Below are 18,775 nucleotides of genomic sequence, written 5' to 3'. Positions count from 1 at the left end.
AATATACTTTATGGGACTACAGAGACACAGCAAGTTAAATACACATATATTGAATACTGTGAGGTACATCTCCATCATGTCTTTTTTATGTTAATTTGGTTTCAGTATGAGCAAAATAAGCCAGTATGTTTAATCTACTTATTCCTGGTGTATTTCAGTGATACATTTTTTTTTTTTTTTATCCAACTAATATGCTTATTTATGTACAGAGTAACATGGCATTTTGTAAATGACTTAAAGCACAGATTGAAAACAAAATGAGTAGTTTTGCTATGACTTACCATGACTGTAATATTCTGGGTGTAAACTTTGGCAACTGATACTTGGATTTCTGTTAAAGTAAAAAAACAGTTTTAGAAAAACTTTACAATTTTAACACTTTTGAAAATAATTTTAATATCAATATCATAGTACAGTCAGCATGTGTAGCTGACATTGAATGAAATTAGATGCAATAATTGAGTTATAAAGAGTTATTAAGGTTTGTGCTAATGTAGTTCTTTGGATAAATGTTGATTTGCATGCTCTCATGGGAGACTCATTGTACTACTTACAATATACATTTGTATGGAATAATGAACTAATGCCATTTTCAGAAAAGTCAAAATCTCTTCAGTTGAGCAAAAAATCATATTTTATTGAGTGTTTTGTTTTAGTACAAAAAGAGTACAATTTTTTTTTTTTTCAGTTATATAATTTAATGGGATAAAGTTGGGATAGCCAGCAGTGATAATTTACTAGCTGAACATAATAAATAGTCTTATGTTCAGGCCAGTGTTCATGAACTCAACTGGTATAGCATGGCGCTAGCAACGCCAAGATCATTGGTTCAATTCCCAGGGAACCCACAAACTGATAAAACATATACACTGAATGCACTGTAATTCCCTTTGGATAAAAGTGTCTGCCAAATAGTAAATGTTAATAGTTTTACACGAACAAGTGCACCTACAGTATGTTTGTGATATCTCAACCTGCACCTCATAATATGCAAGTTAGTACATCCCTGCCACAAAATTTACAATCACACTCTTTTGACAATAGATTTATTTACTAATTCCAATAACATTTTTTGAAGCTATAGTATATAATAGTAGACTAGCATAGCCAAACTTTTGACTGACAGCATAAAGTCTTGTCCACATTGCAACTTATTCTGGCCAGTAACTGCCCACTTAGAGAGGAACTTGTCACCATTGTTTTGTTTTGACATGCTTTTTTCTGTGCAGCCAGATGCAGAACGAAACTGCTGTGCAATTATTTGACAGTATAATTGTTTGCACTTATACTAAGTTGGTGTTTCTTGGTCAGAATAAGTTGCCAAGTGGACCAGACTTTATGCTGATATTAAAAAGTCTGGCTAAGCGGGAATAAAATTTTGAAAACTCTGAGTGGTGCTCTTGGTGAAAACAGCAGAAATAAACTTTTGTCCATTACTACAAAACCAATCCATAATCCATAAACAATACACACGAGAACAAATAAATCCATTTAATAAAAAAGGATGAGAAAGAAAAAAATGCTACAGTGTAATTAAGGCACCAAAATCCTCTTTCACATATTCAGCAAGTCTGCAAACAGCTCAATGTTCGATTGGGTGTGGGTTAACCTGCAGTGTGAAAAAGGCACAATAAAACAACAGCAATGAAAAAATTATGATGTAAAAAGACTAATGTGTATGAAGTAATGACCGACCTCTGAGTAAATGGGAGGAGGCTGGAAGCGGAACTGCTGAATGCAAGCGTATGCTGGACCATTCAGCAGCCAGTCCGGTTGCGACAGTTGGATTGAAGTCCTGTGCTCTTCAAACTCTTCCTCTGTCACAACATCTGCATAGCTGGGAGGAGCTATTATGGCAATGATTTTTATAAACAGAGTCAAGTGTCTGGAAATCAGTGTTGAGGAATGTTTCAACTTTTTAAAAAGTACTGTTTCATGTTACATTATTGTAGTACTCCTAATCACAATAATTAATCGTGTTGCATTGTTACTTTTTATGGAAGGTAATATGCTGATTGCTTTCGTGTTCCTTTTTTCACAGTCAGAGGTTAATGGCTATTCTTGGATTGGAAATGTTTTCTTCTATTCAAAACTGTATTTTTGTTGCAGTGTTTGTCTGTCCAACATGTTTGCATGCAACAACTATATCCCTATACTTGCTAGACATCTGCAACAACTTTTCAGCTGAACGTCACCTAGGCCGCATGGCTATATGACATTGTTAACTACTTGCCAAACATCTATTTAGCCATTGATTTGTCATTTCTGTAGCTCAACTGGTAGAGCAATGCGCTACCAACCCCAAGGGCATTAGTATGTTTCCAAGAGAGGACATGAATTAATAAAAATAATATACCTTGAAGTCACTGTAAGTGGTTTTGGAATAAAAAGTCTGCTAAATGCATAAAAGTTAATTGTTTTAGCAAACTAAGATTCAAGTCTGCATTGTGGTAGGAAATGCTCTCTTTTAATACTCCAATCAACTCCCTATGGAAAATAAATAAATAATAATTAAAAAGCCTATCTAGCTTAGTTCTCAAACTATTTTGCTCAGAAATGTCACAATACGGAAATAAAATAGGTCGTGAATGTCATTTTGACTGACTCGCAAACCACAACACAACCACTGCCTGGTAATACCAGAGACGGGCCAATTCTTTTAAAATGAATGGAAGAAATTGGAACATCCAGCGGCCAACGGATGTAGAAAAGGAGAGCCAGTCACCTTTTAGATACAAACATCACCTGTCAACTGGAGAACGCACATGTGCATTAGCTAGACAGGCAGAGAAAATAGTGTTTTTGTAGCGTAATCTGAGGAAAAATAAAATTTATGACACCTGTGTTGTCAGATTTTACTGCTGATTTGAAATATCTTCTTTGATCTTAATCTTGATGAACCGTTTTGGAGATTTCGGTTATTCCCTATTCAAGTAGCTAGGAGCTGTACTTGTACACCGCTTGTTTACATGGAAAATAGCTGCCCAGCCTGCCCGAGAGTGTTCCATTGATGGCCGCCAAATGGACTGACTTGCCTTGAAAGGGACTTTGGTAATACTACATAATTGCATCATCATAATTTATCATTAATTAACTAACCCATATTAAATTTGAATTTTACTTTTAATTAGAATCAGTTTTATTGTAATTTTTAAGCCTGTTACAATGTTTGAAGATTTCTAGCATGGTCCATGCTCCTTTCTGATTAAAGTGTGGATTTACAGATTATAGAGCTCAACTGTCATCTACTAAAAAACTAATTTTTGGGCCTCTGCAAATTATAACCAAGTCTTCCTGAGCTAATGTATCTGACCAAACAATGAGGTGTGAAATAAAAACCTAACATTCCCTCATCATTAAATTTGTACCATACCTTCAGGTACACCAGGGAGGGTAAGCGTTAATGCTCTCATGTCCGCACTGGAATGACTGCTCATGCTAAAGGTGTGTCTGCCAAGACCATTGTATGGAATGGTACCAATTACCACTGGAAACTTCACTTTAAGATTTTTAGCACCAGGTATCTGAACAATTACCTTGACAAAAGCAATAGTAGCAGAAAAACAAAGATAGCTCAACCATTCATATACACAATAAGTAACATTTTTACATCGATATTTTAAACGTACAAAAATAATTCAATAACTGTTTTGTGTTAGCAAGCAGAGGCTATATGAACTTAATATTGATTAGCATTTACATATGGTTTCATTAGACAACCTTAGTTGCTGTGTAAATTTGGCCAGCAAATCAGCATATTTTCCAGTCTTTGCAACTATACTATGCTTACCTAAAAAGTCTGGTAGCATTATGAGTGGTAATTAAATAAATCCTTACACCTGACTGTTTTAACAACATTTAATTATTACTCACTTCAAGGATGTATTCTACTCTCAGGATGTCCGAATTGAGAATAGAGGGAGAAACTGGAGGAATCTTCAATGTTTTTCCATTCCATCTGTGAGAGCTGTCAGACGGGACAACATTTCCTCTAACACTAGCAACCACCTGTTTGACGATTTTCATTTTCCCATTAGCCATACAAGTCTGAATCTGGTATATCACTGCTTTTGGCACAACAAGACGAGAAGAGCGGTTCTCAATCCGAGCGAAGATTGGGATTAATTCTCCTGGAGAAAAGATGAAAACAGACTGTACTGTATCACAAGATGAAAATAAAACTGTTTCTAACAAGCCACTGCAATTACAACAGGATGACACAAACTATAAATAGTCATATCTACCTTAATATAAACTCAGTCAGAAGCTTACCTAGCCGTGATGGTGATCCGCCCAGATATAGGTTAGCAAAAATCTCAAAGGCCAATGTTTGTCATACTTACACAACCAAAAAACTTTAAAATTCATAAAGATATACAGTGCCAATCAAAAGTCACAGTTCACATTTAACATCAGATTAAAAAGCTAGTTTAATCCTGAAAATAAACAGGAAGTGTAAGAATTTTAAACATGTGCAAGAATTGTTATGATGGGAAAAGGAATAAGAAATATTGTTTCTGCACTATTTCTAGGTCACAAAAACATAAGCAGATTTGTGATAATAGACACTTTCACGAATACGGTCTTATCTATAAAATTGACAATATTTTTCTTTTGAAAGGTTGTGTGTGAACTGGACCCATTGTTGAAATGTCGGCAAATTAGCTCAGGCTATTTGGTAATATGAGAAGTTTTTAACATTTTTGAAAAAGTTCTGTATTGATGCTATGTGTTAACAAAGCCATAAGGTTAATGGTCCAAGCACATGAGCAGTGATGGGCAGTAGCTTCGCTACAAACAGCATAATCAAGTTGCTTTTCAGTAGCAAAGCTATATTTTTGATTAGGTAGCGCATAGCTTTGACAAAAGCTACACCGCTACATCATACATCATACCGGTGTTTACTATCGTCAGATTTGAATCAGAACTAAATTAATTGCTCATCTGAGTCAGTTCTTTACAATGAATTGGTAACACATTATAGCAAAGTGGTCTGAATCGGTTCGCGATTCAGTCTGAATGACTCAAAAAGCTCACGTGCGCGCTGCTGAAGAATTTGTACGTGCTCTCACTTGCCAACACTATGGGATCAAAATCCCGTCAAAAGTATTGCGGTCACGGATCCAAAAATAATAAGCGTGAATCAAAATAATAGTGAATAAAAAATAATAAGCGCAGATAAAAAAAATAAGCGCAAAAATAAATAATAAGCGAAGATCAAAATAATTAGCGCAGATCAAAACATAAGCATGAATCAAAAATATATAAACACATTTAAAATATACTGCAAAAAAAAAAAACAACAGAATAAAGCAGTCATCAGAATTGCAAACAAAATCATGTTTTCCTTGATTACAGGTGCATCTCAATAAATTAGAATGTCGTGGAAAAGTTTATTTATTTCAGTAATTCAACTCAAATTGTGAAACTCGTGTATTAAATAAATTCAATGCACACAGACTGAAGTAGTTTAAGTCTTTGGTTCTTTTAATTGTGATGATTTTGGCTCACATTTAACAAAAACCCACCAATTCACTATCTCAAAAAATTAGAATATGGTGACATGCCAATCAGCTAATCAACTCAAAACACCTGCAAAGGTTTCCTGAGCCTTCAAAATGGTCTCTCAGTTTGGTTCACTAGGCTACACAATCATGGGGAAGACTGCTGATCTGACAGTTGTCCAGAAGACAATCATTGACACCCTTCACAAGGAGGGTAAGCCACAAACATTCATTGCCAAAGAAGCTGGCTGTTCACAGAGTGCTGTATCCAAGCATGTTAACAGAAAGTTGAGTGGAAGGAAAAAGTGTTGAAGAAAAAGATGCACAACCAACCGAGAGAACCGCAGCCTTATGATTGTCAAGCAAAATCGATTCAAGAATTTGAGTGAACTTCACAAGGAATGGTGTAACGTCTGTGTAAGATCAGTGATGGCTAATTACACTTTGTTTGAAAAAAACTTTGTTTGAAAAAAAACCTTTTAGCCTTTTGACATTTGCATATAAATTACTGACCTGGTCTCCACGTTTACATTTATATGGGTGCTAAATTGCAGATGGTCTTTATCACTATCAAAAGGATGCTAAAACAGGCCTCCTCTGAAGTGTCTCCATCAAGCTTCAAACACATACCACAGAGAGGAGGGTGACCCCCCCCCCGTGCCAGGCACCAGAGCAGTTGTCTGTCTCCAGTAATTCCAATACACGTCACACACACACCTAAAGACATTTTCTCTATTTTAGGCCATAGTAAGCAGTTATAAATGTATCTGCTATATGCATGTGTTGTATGTATATTCCCCTATCATATTAACTTAGTTAAAACCCTTTACTTGTATTAGTTAGACGTTAAATGCCTATATTCAAGTGTATGAGTGTTTCTCTGCTTTAATATCGTCTGGAGGTTACCTTCTTGGTATCAAAATGATCTTCCCTTTATTTCTTACACAATAATGTACACCATGTGATCGTGAAATGCATCGAACAATTCTTACTATGTTTTGAATTAAAAGCTGCACTAGCGGTCCAGATCAGCAATAAAATGCGAATGGGCCATAAACGGAGACAAAGGATGTTTCTCCCGCTCAAAATGCGTGCCTCTGATTGGCCACTCCACCCACAAAATGGGTGCGGCAATGAACTATCAAAACTCCAGAGCGCAGACTAATCATGGCTCAAAAACTCTTCTTCTTGAGACCAACCCACTCCAAAACTCTCTCTTGAGTTTAACCTTCTGGCAGTGTTTACCTTCAAGTAACTTTGTGGATTTCCTGTGGACTTCTTCAACTCACTCCTAAAGAAATCATCGAGAACCTCGTCTACCGCATCAAGACTCTTATTCAGCAACAAACCAATGCAAGTAACCATTTACAACTGATTAGATGCGCGTTTAAGTTTGAACCCCTTTTAAGGTGAATTGTGCCTCTGATGATTCTCATTTAGGTTGTGGTTAACTGAGAGTTTTAAAACCCTTGAAATACTGCCATTCTTTTCTCTCTCTCTCTCTCTCTCTCTCTCTCTCTCTCTCTCTCTTTTCCTTACTTTTCTTCATTCTATATATGTATGTTTTGCTTAGTTTGTTTGTATGTTAGTTATAGTTTCATTTATTAAATCCCTTATATTCACGATTGATTGTCTCTGTGTTCCTCTCATAATTCAAAGTCACTGAATGTTGCTCCTTGCTACATGCTAAACTACTGCTAGCACTGTATAAGTAGGAAGACTATTGTTCCTTGGCCAGGAAAGTAATCTTCCTAGAATTGATAAATAATTATATTGTCTGCTCGCTGGACGGACAGATCAAGTAATTGTAATATCGATTCTGCTACAGTTAATTCTAAGATCTAATCTAAATATTTATTATTAATTATAACCAGTTATAATTAGTTATAAATAATTCCCTTTTAAGCTAATTTGCTACAATGGACTGAGGCTGGGGTCAAGGCATCAAGAGCCACCACACACAGACATGTCAAGGAATTTGGCTACAGTTGTCGTATTCCTCTTGTTAAGCCACTCCTGAACCACAGACAATGTCAGAGGCGTCTTACCTGGGCTAAGGAGAAGAAGAACTGGACTGTTGCCCAGTGGTCCAAAGTCCTCTTTTCAGATGAGAGCAAGTTTTGTATTTCATTTGGAAACCAAGGTCCTAGAGTCTGGAGGAAAGGTGGAGAAGCTCATAGCCCAAGTTGCTTGAAGTCCAGTGTTAAGTTTCCACGGTCTGTGATGATTTGGGGTGCAATGTCATCTGCTGGTGTTGGTCCATTGTGTTTTTTGAAAACCAAAGTCACTGCACCCGTTTACCAAGAAATTTTGGAGCACTTCATGCTTCCTTCTGCTGACCAGCTTTTTAAAGATGCTGATTTCATTTTCCAGCAGGATTTGGCACCTGCCCACACTGCCAAAAGCACCAAAAGTTGGTTAAATGACCATGGTGTTGGTGTGCTTGACTGGCCAGCAAACTCACCAGACCTGAACCCCATAGAGAATCTATGGGGTATTGTCAAGAGGAAAATGAGAAACAAGAGACCAAAAAATGCAGATGAGCTGAAGGCCACTGTCAAAGAAACCTGGGCTTCCATACCACCTCAGCAGTGCCACAAATTGATCACCTCCATGCCACACCGAATTGAGGCAGTAATTAAAGCAAAAGGAGCCCCTACCAAGTATTGAGTACATATACAGTAAATGAACATACTTTCCAGAAGGCCAACAATTCACTAAAAATGTTTTTTTTTTTTTATTGGTCTTATGATGTATTCTAATTTTTTGAGATAGTGAATTGGTGGGTTTTTGTTAAATGTGAGCCAAAATCGTCACAATTAAAAGAACCAAAGACTTAAACTATTTCAGTCTGTGTGCATTGAATTTATTTAATACACGAGTTTCACAATTTGAGTTGAATTACTGAAATAAATGAACTTTTCCACGACATTCTAATTTATTGAGATGCACCTGTATATTAATGTTTTTTGTGCTCTCTGACAATTTTGCTCATATTTTCATTTTTTTTTTTTTTTTTTTTTGGTACGCTTACGCTGTATTTTTCTTTGCTTTTGTTTCCAAGTTCTGCGCTTGGTTTTCCAAAACTTGAGTAGAGTTTCATGTAAATCAGGGGCCGTTTTGCATCTCAGTTGGTCTATAAGTTCTTAATCGACAGCTCCTCCTCTAGCCAATCATTCGAAGAGGGGGGGTGACATCACTCCAATGCAACTCCGATGGCTGCTGCTCAATATTATATTATTTATGATTGATAGATACGCTGCTTGTGTCTGTTTTGAGTATTTTCTGCCAGCTCTAGGAAACAATGTGTTGTTCCTAGGCCATTATCATAGTCCGTTAACATGTATCGAGTCAGCTGAATTTAGTTAGCAGAGTCTTTAGTTTAGGCATTATTCAAGACTTTTTTTGTAGGTTATTGGCTGCATATCTAAAAGAATAACAAAAAAAACAAGGCTGGGTTGGTGTGGATGTTTGATGCATGTTTTTACTAGCTGTACCAATGTAGTCATGAATTCAGAACCCAACTTGATCTGCTTTTCTACTAAATAAAATCCAACATCCACACCAACCCAGCCTTGTTTTTTGTTTGTTTTTTTAGATATGCAGCCAATAACCTACAAACAAGGAAGTCTTAAATAATGCCTAAACTAAAGACTGCTAACTAAATTCAGCTGACTCGATACATGTGTTAACGGACTATGATAATGGCCTACTCGGACAACACATTGTTTTCTGTTGTTTTTTGCAGCATATTTTAAATGTTTACATATTTTTGATTCATGCTTGTTCTTTTTTGATCTGCGCTAATTATTTTGATTTGTGCTTTTTATATATTTTTGTGCTTATTTTTTTTATTTTTTATCTGTGCTTATTATTTTTTGATTCACGCTTATTATTTTTGGATCCGTGACCGCAATACTTTTGATGGGATTTTGATCCCATACAACGTGCTCACAAAATATTTTTAAATACGTAAAATAAAGATAATGCTGGTTACAGTGGATCTACAATCAATGGAAACCAAACCTGCAAATGCGTCCTATCGTTTGCCAGTGATGAAGGTCTTTATTAAGTTCAACGTGTACAGCTTGAATGGCACTGCAGGTAAAGCTTTTACCACTAAAAGAGTATCAGAATAACACTACACAAAAACACATAAAAAGTACCATGGCATTACCATGTTTTTTGGACATATACCATTACCTGAGAGCACCATGTTAATAGAGTGGTATACGAATAAGGTAATCATATAATGAAGTACCATAGTAGTATAATGGTATTCTTTGAAGTACTTTGAAGCATCATGTAAATACAGAATAGTACATACTGTAAATATGGTAATTGTATCTCAAAGTACCATGGATATACCATCTGATACCACCAGATATCACATTGTTATTGCCCAGATGTGCTCACACAAGCATAAGAAATTTGGCCTCTGATCAGAAGTATCTAGTACATACAGAAATACAACATCAAGACACTGAATTACAGTATAAGATGAATAGTATATGTACACAGAGTTGTTATACAGGAATGTGCTAAATAAATTGTTCAAATGGGTATTTGTAGAGGTAGTAGATTAAATATGAAAAATAAAATGTAAAAAGTGATTTTTTTTTTATTTTGAACACATGGGTTTGTATAGGTAGCATGCATAAATATGAATTTACATGTTTTTGTTTTTTTTACATATTATATTGCATCACACTGCATACGTGTATACTGTATTGAACTATACTGTACTATGCTGTACCATGGCTTTGATAATCATCATTTGAATAAGTCTTTAAGATGCTTTGTCTATGACAGTATGCTCTGTGCATCTGGTTGAAGTAGCTTAAATTTAGCAAGCTACTTTTGGTGTGTAGCTTGTAGTGTAACTTGCTACTTTCTCTGAAGTGTAGCTTTTAGCTTAGCTTAACTAATTTTTCTGTTGAGTAGTTGGTAGCTTAGCTTGCTACATTTTTTGAGTAGCTTGCCCAACAATGCATATGAGTTTAGGACTCGTTGAAGTCAAAAGTCTCCTGTTAAAAAGTCTGGAAAGAAATGTTGTTAAATCGGACAGAGGCTGAAACAATAGAGCTTCTCTCCATTGAAGTGGAGCATTCTGGCAAATGCTTTTAGAGTTTTAACGGAATTTTGGTGCAGATGTGTAGTAGAAATAAGGATAAAAGAAGGAAAGCCATTGCATGTGTGAATAGTTGATGTGAAACAATTAATAGAACAGGTAATTTGGCAATTTCAATGCATTTTAACATTTTAAGTTTCATGTATTGTATGAAAGTGGCTACTGATCATGACAACACCTTTGTATGAATGGTCAGATTTCCATGCTTCCATTGAAGCACACAAAATGCTTGGAACATTCTCAACTCATTTTGGGATAACATGGATCCCAAAACTTATGAAGTCCATGCCAGCTCAAGTGCATGTGGGGAACAAATGGGGAACATACCAAACACTAAGAATTTCAGAATGTTCATTAATGTTCATGTTTATTTTTCAACTTTTCCCTCAAATTGTTATGCTGATAATATAATTTGTTTAAATATATATATATATATATATATATATATTAATTTAGAAAAAAGCTAAATATAAGCATTTTCACCACTGGACAGCACTGTATGCTTATTTTCTCTTACCACTGCAATAACCCATTCGGTCCACATTGACAGTCAGAGAGACGAGACCTGAAGTAAAGATCCAGCATCCAATCATCTTCTCACAGGTTTGTGACATTGGAAACTGTAACAACAACTCTGAGTCAAGGGTTTGCTACAGAGGATTCTCTAATCACAACATCATGTTCTTATGAAGAACAAATAAGATACAAACATAAATACAAGTTGTAATGATCACATGCTGTCATGCTCTAAGTACCTATATTTGGTGTCAGTGATGTTATTCAAATTAAAGTACAAATGAAAATGGCATATTCCAAATATTTTCCACTTTTTTAGTACAATCACAGAGATTAAAACTGATTTGCATGTCCCTATCCATCAAATCCCTATGTTCCATGGAGAATGAGTCAACTAGTCCTGAACAGCAGCCTGTGTAACATTTTCCTTAAGAGCTAAACCACAGTATTTTGTTTTTATGTGCTGTTTAGGGGTGGCATTATCAGAAACAAATTATGGCACAATAATAAACAGGTGTTGAAAAACATTTTCGAATGCATTTGAAACGTTTCACAGACTTGACTCAGAAAACAACGCAGAATATAAAGTGCATGTAGATATCTAATTTACATGCTATTAGTGCCTAAAAAAAGGTGTAGACAACCAGTTTGGATTGGGTTTGTCTTGGTAAAATATGTGGAGTTTTGAGGCAGTTTTGACATACTCACTATCAGTGATGGCATATTGATATCAATATGACTGATAATAGAAAGTTCTCTGCAAGCATGCTGTTTCTCATGGAATGGCCTTTTTAGAACAGCCTTCACCATATAGTAAACTCTCCCATATTTTCCAGTAAAAGAGGAAACCAAGGGACTAGAAGACAAAGTGAAATTTGTAGAATCAGTTCTGTCTGATGGATGGGTTTTCTTTGCTGTATATTGCATTCGCTCTATATGTTTGAAAACACAATCTCATTCTCAATCCGAAACCTTTGTTGCAACTGATGTTGTAATAGAACAGATTTCTGTCTATTCCAAAAGTAATAGATTTCCTTAACACAACAAAAATGAAACACTTTGCACTTACCTTTGAGGTAGCTCCAGTTGAAAAGGGATCACATGGGTACCACAATCAAGGATGAGGTCTTGAGTACCTAATCAGATGTTATTACATTTAACTATACCACATTAGTGATTTAACAGACAATGCAACACTTTTATCATCAGAAATATTCATGATTAATGTCTCAAACTGTAGAGGTATAGTTCACCCAGAAATGATAATTTACCATAATTTACTCACCCTCATGTCATGCCAGATGTGTGTGACTTTCTTTCTTCTCACAGTTTTTTTTAGAAGAATACCTCCACCCTGCAGGTCTATTCAAAGCTAGTGAATGGTGGCCAGAAGCTTGAAGGTCTTGAGCTTCAAAGTTCTGGCCACCATTCAGTTGCATTAAATGAACCTACAGAGCGGAGCTATTCTTATAAAAAAATCTTCATTTGTGTTCAGCAGTAAAAATAAAAAGTCATACACATCTGGGATGGCATGAAGGTGAGTAAATGATGAGGGAATTGTCATTTTTGAGTGAACTATTCCTTAAGAGAAAAACATGTTTAATGTCTCGTTGGCCTACCTGTTGCCGCTAAAAGTGTCTTGGATAAGGACAGATGTTTCCTCTCTTCTGAGCAGTTAGACAGTCTATCATTCCAACACACCTGAGCATATCCTTTGACTAATATGTGTATATCTTTGACTTTGGTGGATTCTGAGAGTTGAAGTAAAACTTGTCCAGACACAACTTCACCAGAGCAGTAACCGTTCCTCTGTTCGTTGTCATAAATCACAGCCATTTTTTTCAGTTCACCATGTGCCATCTTGGTTTCTGTAAAGTAAATATGGAGCAAATTTCATCAAAAAAAAAAAAAACCAAAAAAAAAAAAACATTTAGATTTTGTTGCAATCGTGGATATTGCTCTGTCAGGTAATCCTTACGTGTTGGCTAATATTTTAACTTTGCCCCAATATTTTGACACTGCTGTAAACAATGAAACGCTTATCGCTTATAGAAAGTCTTATCTAAACGCGTGTCCAATATTTTGTTACCTCTTACCTGTTGTTGTTTATCAGAACAGATAGATTTTTCTTTTTGTTGTATTGTTTGTGCACTGGAAGGTTCTGTCACCAAGAAAAAATCCTTGTATGTGGCAGCATACTTGGCAGTAAAGCTCATTCTGATTCTGATAGTTCATACATCGGTTGAAACAAATGTGACACTAAATTACTATGTTTGTCAATATCTACGCATGTTTATCGAGATACATGAACAATTCTAGCAATGTTTAAAAGGCGGTAAATAAGTAAATAGACGCAACATTGCATTAACTTTTGAAGAACTACTCATTTTACAGTTGAATTTAACGCTCTTCATGCACAGTCTCTGGCTTCAAAACCACGCCCAGTGTTAATTTTCAGGCGCTGATTGGCTTATGTACATGTATGTCAGGTACTGTCCCCTTGTACTTCTAGCTCGAGCATATGCATATGAAATGAACTAATTACTAATGTGCCTGCCGCTGTTAACCAATAGATCTTTTTCACAGACTGTGACGACGCGTTTCCGCCTTATTTATCAGCGTAAATCTCGCATTTTTTTTATATTATATATTTTTTTAATATTGAGTGTACATTTATAACATTTTGATTTGTGTTATATTACCCTGGAATTAATTTTAAAAAACGAGTTACCACAGCTGCGAGGGGGTTTCTGTTACAGCTGCTGAGAGAGCGACAGTAAATTTGGCATCTTCTCCCATCTGATTGTCTTAATTCACCGCTCTTTATTTTTTTTTTTTCCTTTTCTGGAAAGTAATTCAAACGTAATAGTGGATTTTTTCTTTTGGTCTTAGAGCAAGGTAAGTGAAAATATTCACTCCCGGTGAATCCGCTGTCGAAGTTTATCCTGCAAACTTTTACTTCCGCGTTCCAAAACCCAGAGAGTGAAAAAGGACTATAGAACGCCAGCAACACCGCGTGTACAGTGTTGTGATTGGTCGACCTGTGACTCTTGGCCTATCATATCTTCGCCTGCTTTTAGCGTACGTGAAGCCGCTACCTCGTCTCGTCTATCCCTGAAGGAACATCTGTTATATTGATTTAAAAGAGGTTTCTAGAAACACAATTCAAAGAATTGAAGAGAGGTCAATGTGCTTCCACTTGTCCCATATCAAAAAATGAGAGTCAGGAAGGTATTAATTTTGTTACATTGTTCAGTGTCTACATGAACACTAAACTGTATAACGTTTTACTGATATGCGGCACTTGCTAAATAGGCTTTCATCACATATGAACAGATATCTTGTTGTTATGCAAGTATTTCTGTGCACTGGCTTGCCATTTCTAGATATAAGTGCACTGGTTTACTTTTTTTCTAGTTACACATAAACTAAAATAAATTAAGAGTTGCCAGCTACTGTTTAACATTGATGCACACAAGTGAACAATTGGACAAAGTTAGTCTTTAGTGACACTGGCTATTAATTAAATGGGACATTTCTGTTATGCTGCAATTATTATTTTTTTATATATATATATATATATATATATATATATATATATATATATATATATATATATATATATATATATATATATAATATATATTTATTTATTTTTATTTTTTAAATGAATGTGCTTGTTGCTTGTAATTTGCATGTTGTATTTTTAAGTATTTCTATTAAAGGGGAGGCTTAATACCAGACTGCAGTATTACAAATATGCTCTGGTCAAGCCCAGGCACTTTGTTAATTATAACTTGATTCTTTACCACAGTAAGCAAATATTTCTAATCAGAGTTTTCAATTAGACTTAGAGGAAAGAAAAAAAGAAAATAAATACAATTTATTTTTTTATTTTATTTTTATTTTTTTATTTTTTTATATAAGTTATTCAGTTATGCATATCCCCCAAGGACATGGCAAATATGGCTAAAAAATCTGCTCAAACCAAAGTAGAGAAATTATTTAAAGGTATATTCCGGGATCAATAGTTAAACTCAATCAACTGCTATTGTGGCATATTTTTGAATACCACAAAAATGCATTTCTACCAGTTCCTCCCTTACTTTAAAATAAAAAAAGAGGTTTCAGTTTACAGTGGAAGTGAATGGGGCCAGTTTTTGGAGAGTACAAAGTCAGAAATGTGAAGCTTATAATTTTATAAAAGCACTTGCATTAATTCTTCTGTTAAAAAATGTGTATTATTTGAGCTGTTAAGTTGTTTAAATATTTGTTTTTACAGAAATTTTTGGGTTTACAGTGTTATATCGTCATGGCAACAAAGTTGTAAATTTGGATATAACTTTACACAGAAAAGATTAGTAAGCGATTTTATCACGCTAAAATCATGTTTACACGCATTTTGTTTATGACTTATGGCTATACTTTTGAAACAGTGAGCATTTTACTGTTTAAGGATTGGCCCCATTGGCTCCATTGCCTCACTGTAACCCATATCGCCGCCATGTTTGTGACCAGTATTCCATATACCTTCAATGTGCTGCGCTGTGGGATGCGACAAAAACCTTCTTCAGGAGTTAAAAGCAGCTCCTACATTCATACAGTCGGGATCATCACAGATGATTTTAAATACTGTTACTAAATCAGACCAGAAAATAACACAAATTATAACACAAAACGGTCACACATTAGACTTACCAGTGTACAGAGATTAATCGTGGATAAAATATTTTTAAATGTCCATGAAAGTTCAATTTGCCAATATTTGTGCTGTCTTCAGATCTGTATGAACACTTCTTGGGACTGGGCATGGACCAAAAGTAATTTTTGATGTTTTTATTGATCTCGTTTCACGGGTGTTTCTTTTTTCACCAAGACTGTTTCCTCCCGCTGATGGTCACAAATATGGCGGCTGTGGGGAAAAGTGACATCACTGAAACAGGTCAATATTAAAGGTACACTCAGTAATTTTTTCCTCATCAAAAAAGTTTAACTTCTAAAAACATGAATTGTAATTTTGCAATATTTGTAGGAAATCATGAGCACTCACATTCAAATGAAGACTCCAGTCATATCAGTAACCTTTTAAAAGCTGTTTTATTCTACATGGAGAGGGTCTGCACATGGGGGCTGCCATGTTAGAATCACGTGACCAGCAGAATACTACTCACTTAATCTCAATAACCGTCCTGTTATTTGACACTCAATGATTAAATTAGTCATGGCAGACTGTGAATGCTAAATTTCCACAATGGCATCTGAAACTGAAAACTATTGATTTTAAATGATGCTGCATCCAAGCCTCTAGGTGTCAGTGTAAGTCCAAGATGACACAAAGACAAAAGTTACTGAGTGCATCTTTAAGACATAAAAAATGGAGCCATTAAAATGTACCGCAAAGCAGGACAGAAATGGCTAAAAAGCTTGCAAATAGAGATGCATAACTGTTAAATAACACTCATTTATGTATTGATAGGATAAGGTGTTTGTTTTAGAATCTCTGAAGACCATCTCACCAATCATGTTTACTGTATAATGGATCAGTGAACATCCCACCCTGCCGATGTGACCTCTCTTTGTCACCACCCAATGGTTAGTATGCAAACCAACAGGACACTATGTTTGGTGCATTTTAGTTTCAATAATGTATAACTTAATAAAGCAATATACTCTCTAAAAATAAAATGTTTAACCGGTGATGGTCAATACACACAAACTCTTAGAATTTCTCTCTAATCTTAGAAATACAGCCAAGCATAATAAAAACCATCCTTTCATAAATCATCTAATGCAGACTGGAAAACATATTTCCAGCTACATATCCAAATGTTTGTTTCCAGGTCTAAATCAAAACGTGTTCTTATGTGTATTTGAGATTGTATAATTAAAGGCAACAAATGCAAAGAAAGCATAACTGTCATCACCATCACTGGTGAGGGCACAGTGACAGGAGTGCTATACAGAATGTGGTAGAAAGCAGTTACGGTAAGATGTACTGCATTGTTTGATAGGATTATTCGGCATGAGCAAAAAAAGCAAGGTGAGAATGTGGTTATTGCATGCAATAATCTCAGTTACAGACGCCATCAGAACAGAAAATGTGAGGGTTTGCAGCTTACCTAGTGTATGCGAGTTGTGTGTGTGTGGTGCATGGACTGCTGCAGTCTCCCCTGTGGGCTAATAGATTCGAGATGACATGTTCTCCGCTTCCATGCTGAATGTTCAGTGAACTTTCTGGCACAGAGGCTGCCTCTAAAGTGGGTTCAACCAGAGGTTAATATAAACAAACAGCAGAAAATGGAGATCCAGGGATTATTAAATGTTAGGATGACTGACAAATCCCTCATTGCCATTAGCCCCTGGCCTTCACCTATGCCCCCCTTTCCAAAAAAATAAAATAAAAATAAAAATACTGTACCATGGTTCGACAATTTTTTTGTTTTTGTTTTTTGAAAGTGGCTTGTTTAGTGACAGCCATTGGGGGCTATGAATTTGTAATGTGTGTTCAGAAGAATATGAATCACTTTTCCCAAAATGTTCTTTCACTACAGATAAAAGATTGTGTGCCCACATTTGCATGAGTTAATAATATGAGGTGTTGGGAGGTTGTTTATAACAACTATTGTTATCATTATGTTTATTATATTTAATAGGCTAAGTGTCCTTGTACTCGACAATTTTGTCTCCTACTATGTTTAACTTTACAATGTGTTCAGGGTGATTAACAATTATAAAAGTGAAAATGTAAACACCTAACATTGTTGAAATTATTGCAGTTATGGCATTTCCGCCCAAAGACATTATTAGCCATTCAGGGAAATAAAGATAAAAAGAAGGAAGAACGGTACTAAATAAAAAAATAAAACAAGGAAATATTTCATCCAAATATGAAGTTCTTATAATTTTTTCACTCTCATGTAATCCCAGACATGTGACTCTCTTTCTTCTGCTGAACACAAAGATTTTTAGAAGAATATTTCAGCTCTGTAGATCCATACAGTGCAAGTGAATGATAGCAAGAACTTTGAAGTTCCAAAAAGCACATAAATGCAGCATAAAAGTAAACCATACGACTCCAGTGGTTAAATCCACCTGGGCTGTGCTTCCCAAAAGCATTGCAAGCTTAAGTTGACCATTGGCACTAATGGTTTCTACAGTCTACTTAGGCTTACGATGCTAGAGGCAACACTAGAGGCACCACAATAACTGTGTGTTTTATTCAGTGTCACAGAAATCACAAGTAAAATAGCTGATTTTGATTTTATATAAATGTATTTTTTTACTCTATTACTCACCCCCCCCCCCCCCCCCCCCATGTTATGATATCAAAACACTTTTAATTTAATGCATAATTTGAAAAAATAAATATTTTAACACTTGTATTACAGACCCACCTACATATACACACGTATTCCTATGTCATTAGCTTGCTTGGTAACTCACCTGATAGAGTCCAGCCAAAGACGCATAAAAGTGAAAGTGGCATAGAAGCGACACAAAAAGATGTGGTTGCTTCAGTTAATGAGTGTTTTCTTTTCTTTTATTTCGAATTTGCATTTTAAAACACTATCGGTTAGGGTTAGGTGTTGGTTAAGGGTAAGGAATTCTGTTTTGTTAAACTTTC

The 18,775-nt window shown here is 35.5% G+C and overlaps 1 protein-coding gene across 2 annotated transcripts; it reads right to left on the bottom strand.

Annotated features, from left to right (window-relative positions):
• Positions 1–652: 652 nt before the first annotated feature.
• Positions 653–17,312, bottom strand: LOC127417218 (arrestin domain-containing protein 4-like). 2 transcript variants are annotated; one of them, XM_051657073.1, is made up of 11 exons: positions 17,271–17,312; positions 16,202–16,340; positions 15,850–16,063; positions 12,771–13,019; positions 12,221–12,287; positions 11,860–12,007; positions 11,153–11,255; positions 3,874–4,130; positions 3,374–3,536; positions 1,696–1,847; positions 653–1,609 (listed from the first exon to the last, which is right to left on the bottom strand). In XM_051657073.1, exons 4-11 carry the CDS (start codon positions 13,009–13,011, stop codon positions 1,583–1,585), a joined length of 1,158 nt encoding a protein of 385 aa, XP_051513033.1. In that variant the 5' UTR covers positions 13,012–13,019; positions 15,850–16,063; positions 16,202–16,340; positions 17,271–17,312; the 3' UTR covers positions 653–1,582. The 2 variants fall into 2 exon arrangements, with proteins under 2 accessions (XP_051513033.1, XP_051513035.1); XM_051657075.1 differs by lacking the exons at positions 15,850–16,063; positions 17,271–17,312 and having other exon boundaries at positions 16,202–16,232.
• Between the last annotated feature and the right edge of the window lie 1,463 nt (positions 17,313–18,775).

This window comes from Myxocyprinus asiaticus, chromosome 26 (assembly GCF_019703515.2).
Source record: "Myxocyprinus asiaticus isolate MX2 ecotype Aquarium Trade chromosome 26, UBuf_Myxa_2, whole genome shotgun sequence".
NCBI classification, from domain to species: Eukaryota; Metazoa; Chordata; class Actinopteri; order Cypriniformes; family Catostomidae; genus Myxocyprinus; species Myxocyprinus asiaticus.
This window is presented reverse-complemented; position numbering and strand designations above follow the sequence as displayed.

Coding starts and splice junctions, on each gene's coding strand:
- LOC127417218 (XM_051657073.1), bottom strand. CDS start 13,011: ATGGCACATGGTGAACTGAAAAAAATGGCTGTGATTTATGACAACGAA. Junction 11,256..11,859: donor TCAATATGCCATCACTGATA/GTGAGTATGTCA, acceptor TTGTTGTTACAG/TTTCCAATGTCACAAACCTG. Junction 1,610..1,695: donor CTCCTCCCATTTACTCAGAG/GTCGGTCATTAC, acceptor TTCACACTGCAG/GTTAACCCACACCCAATCGA.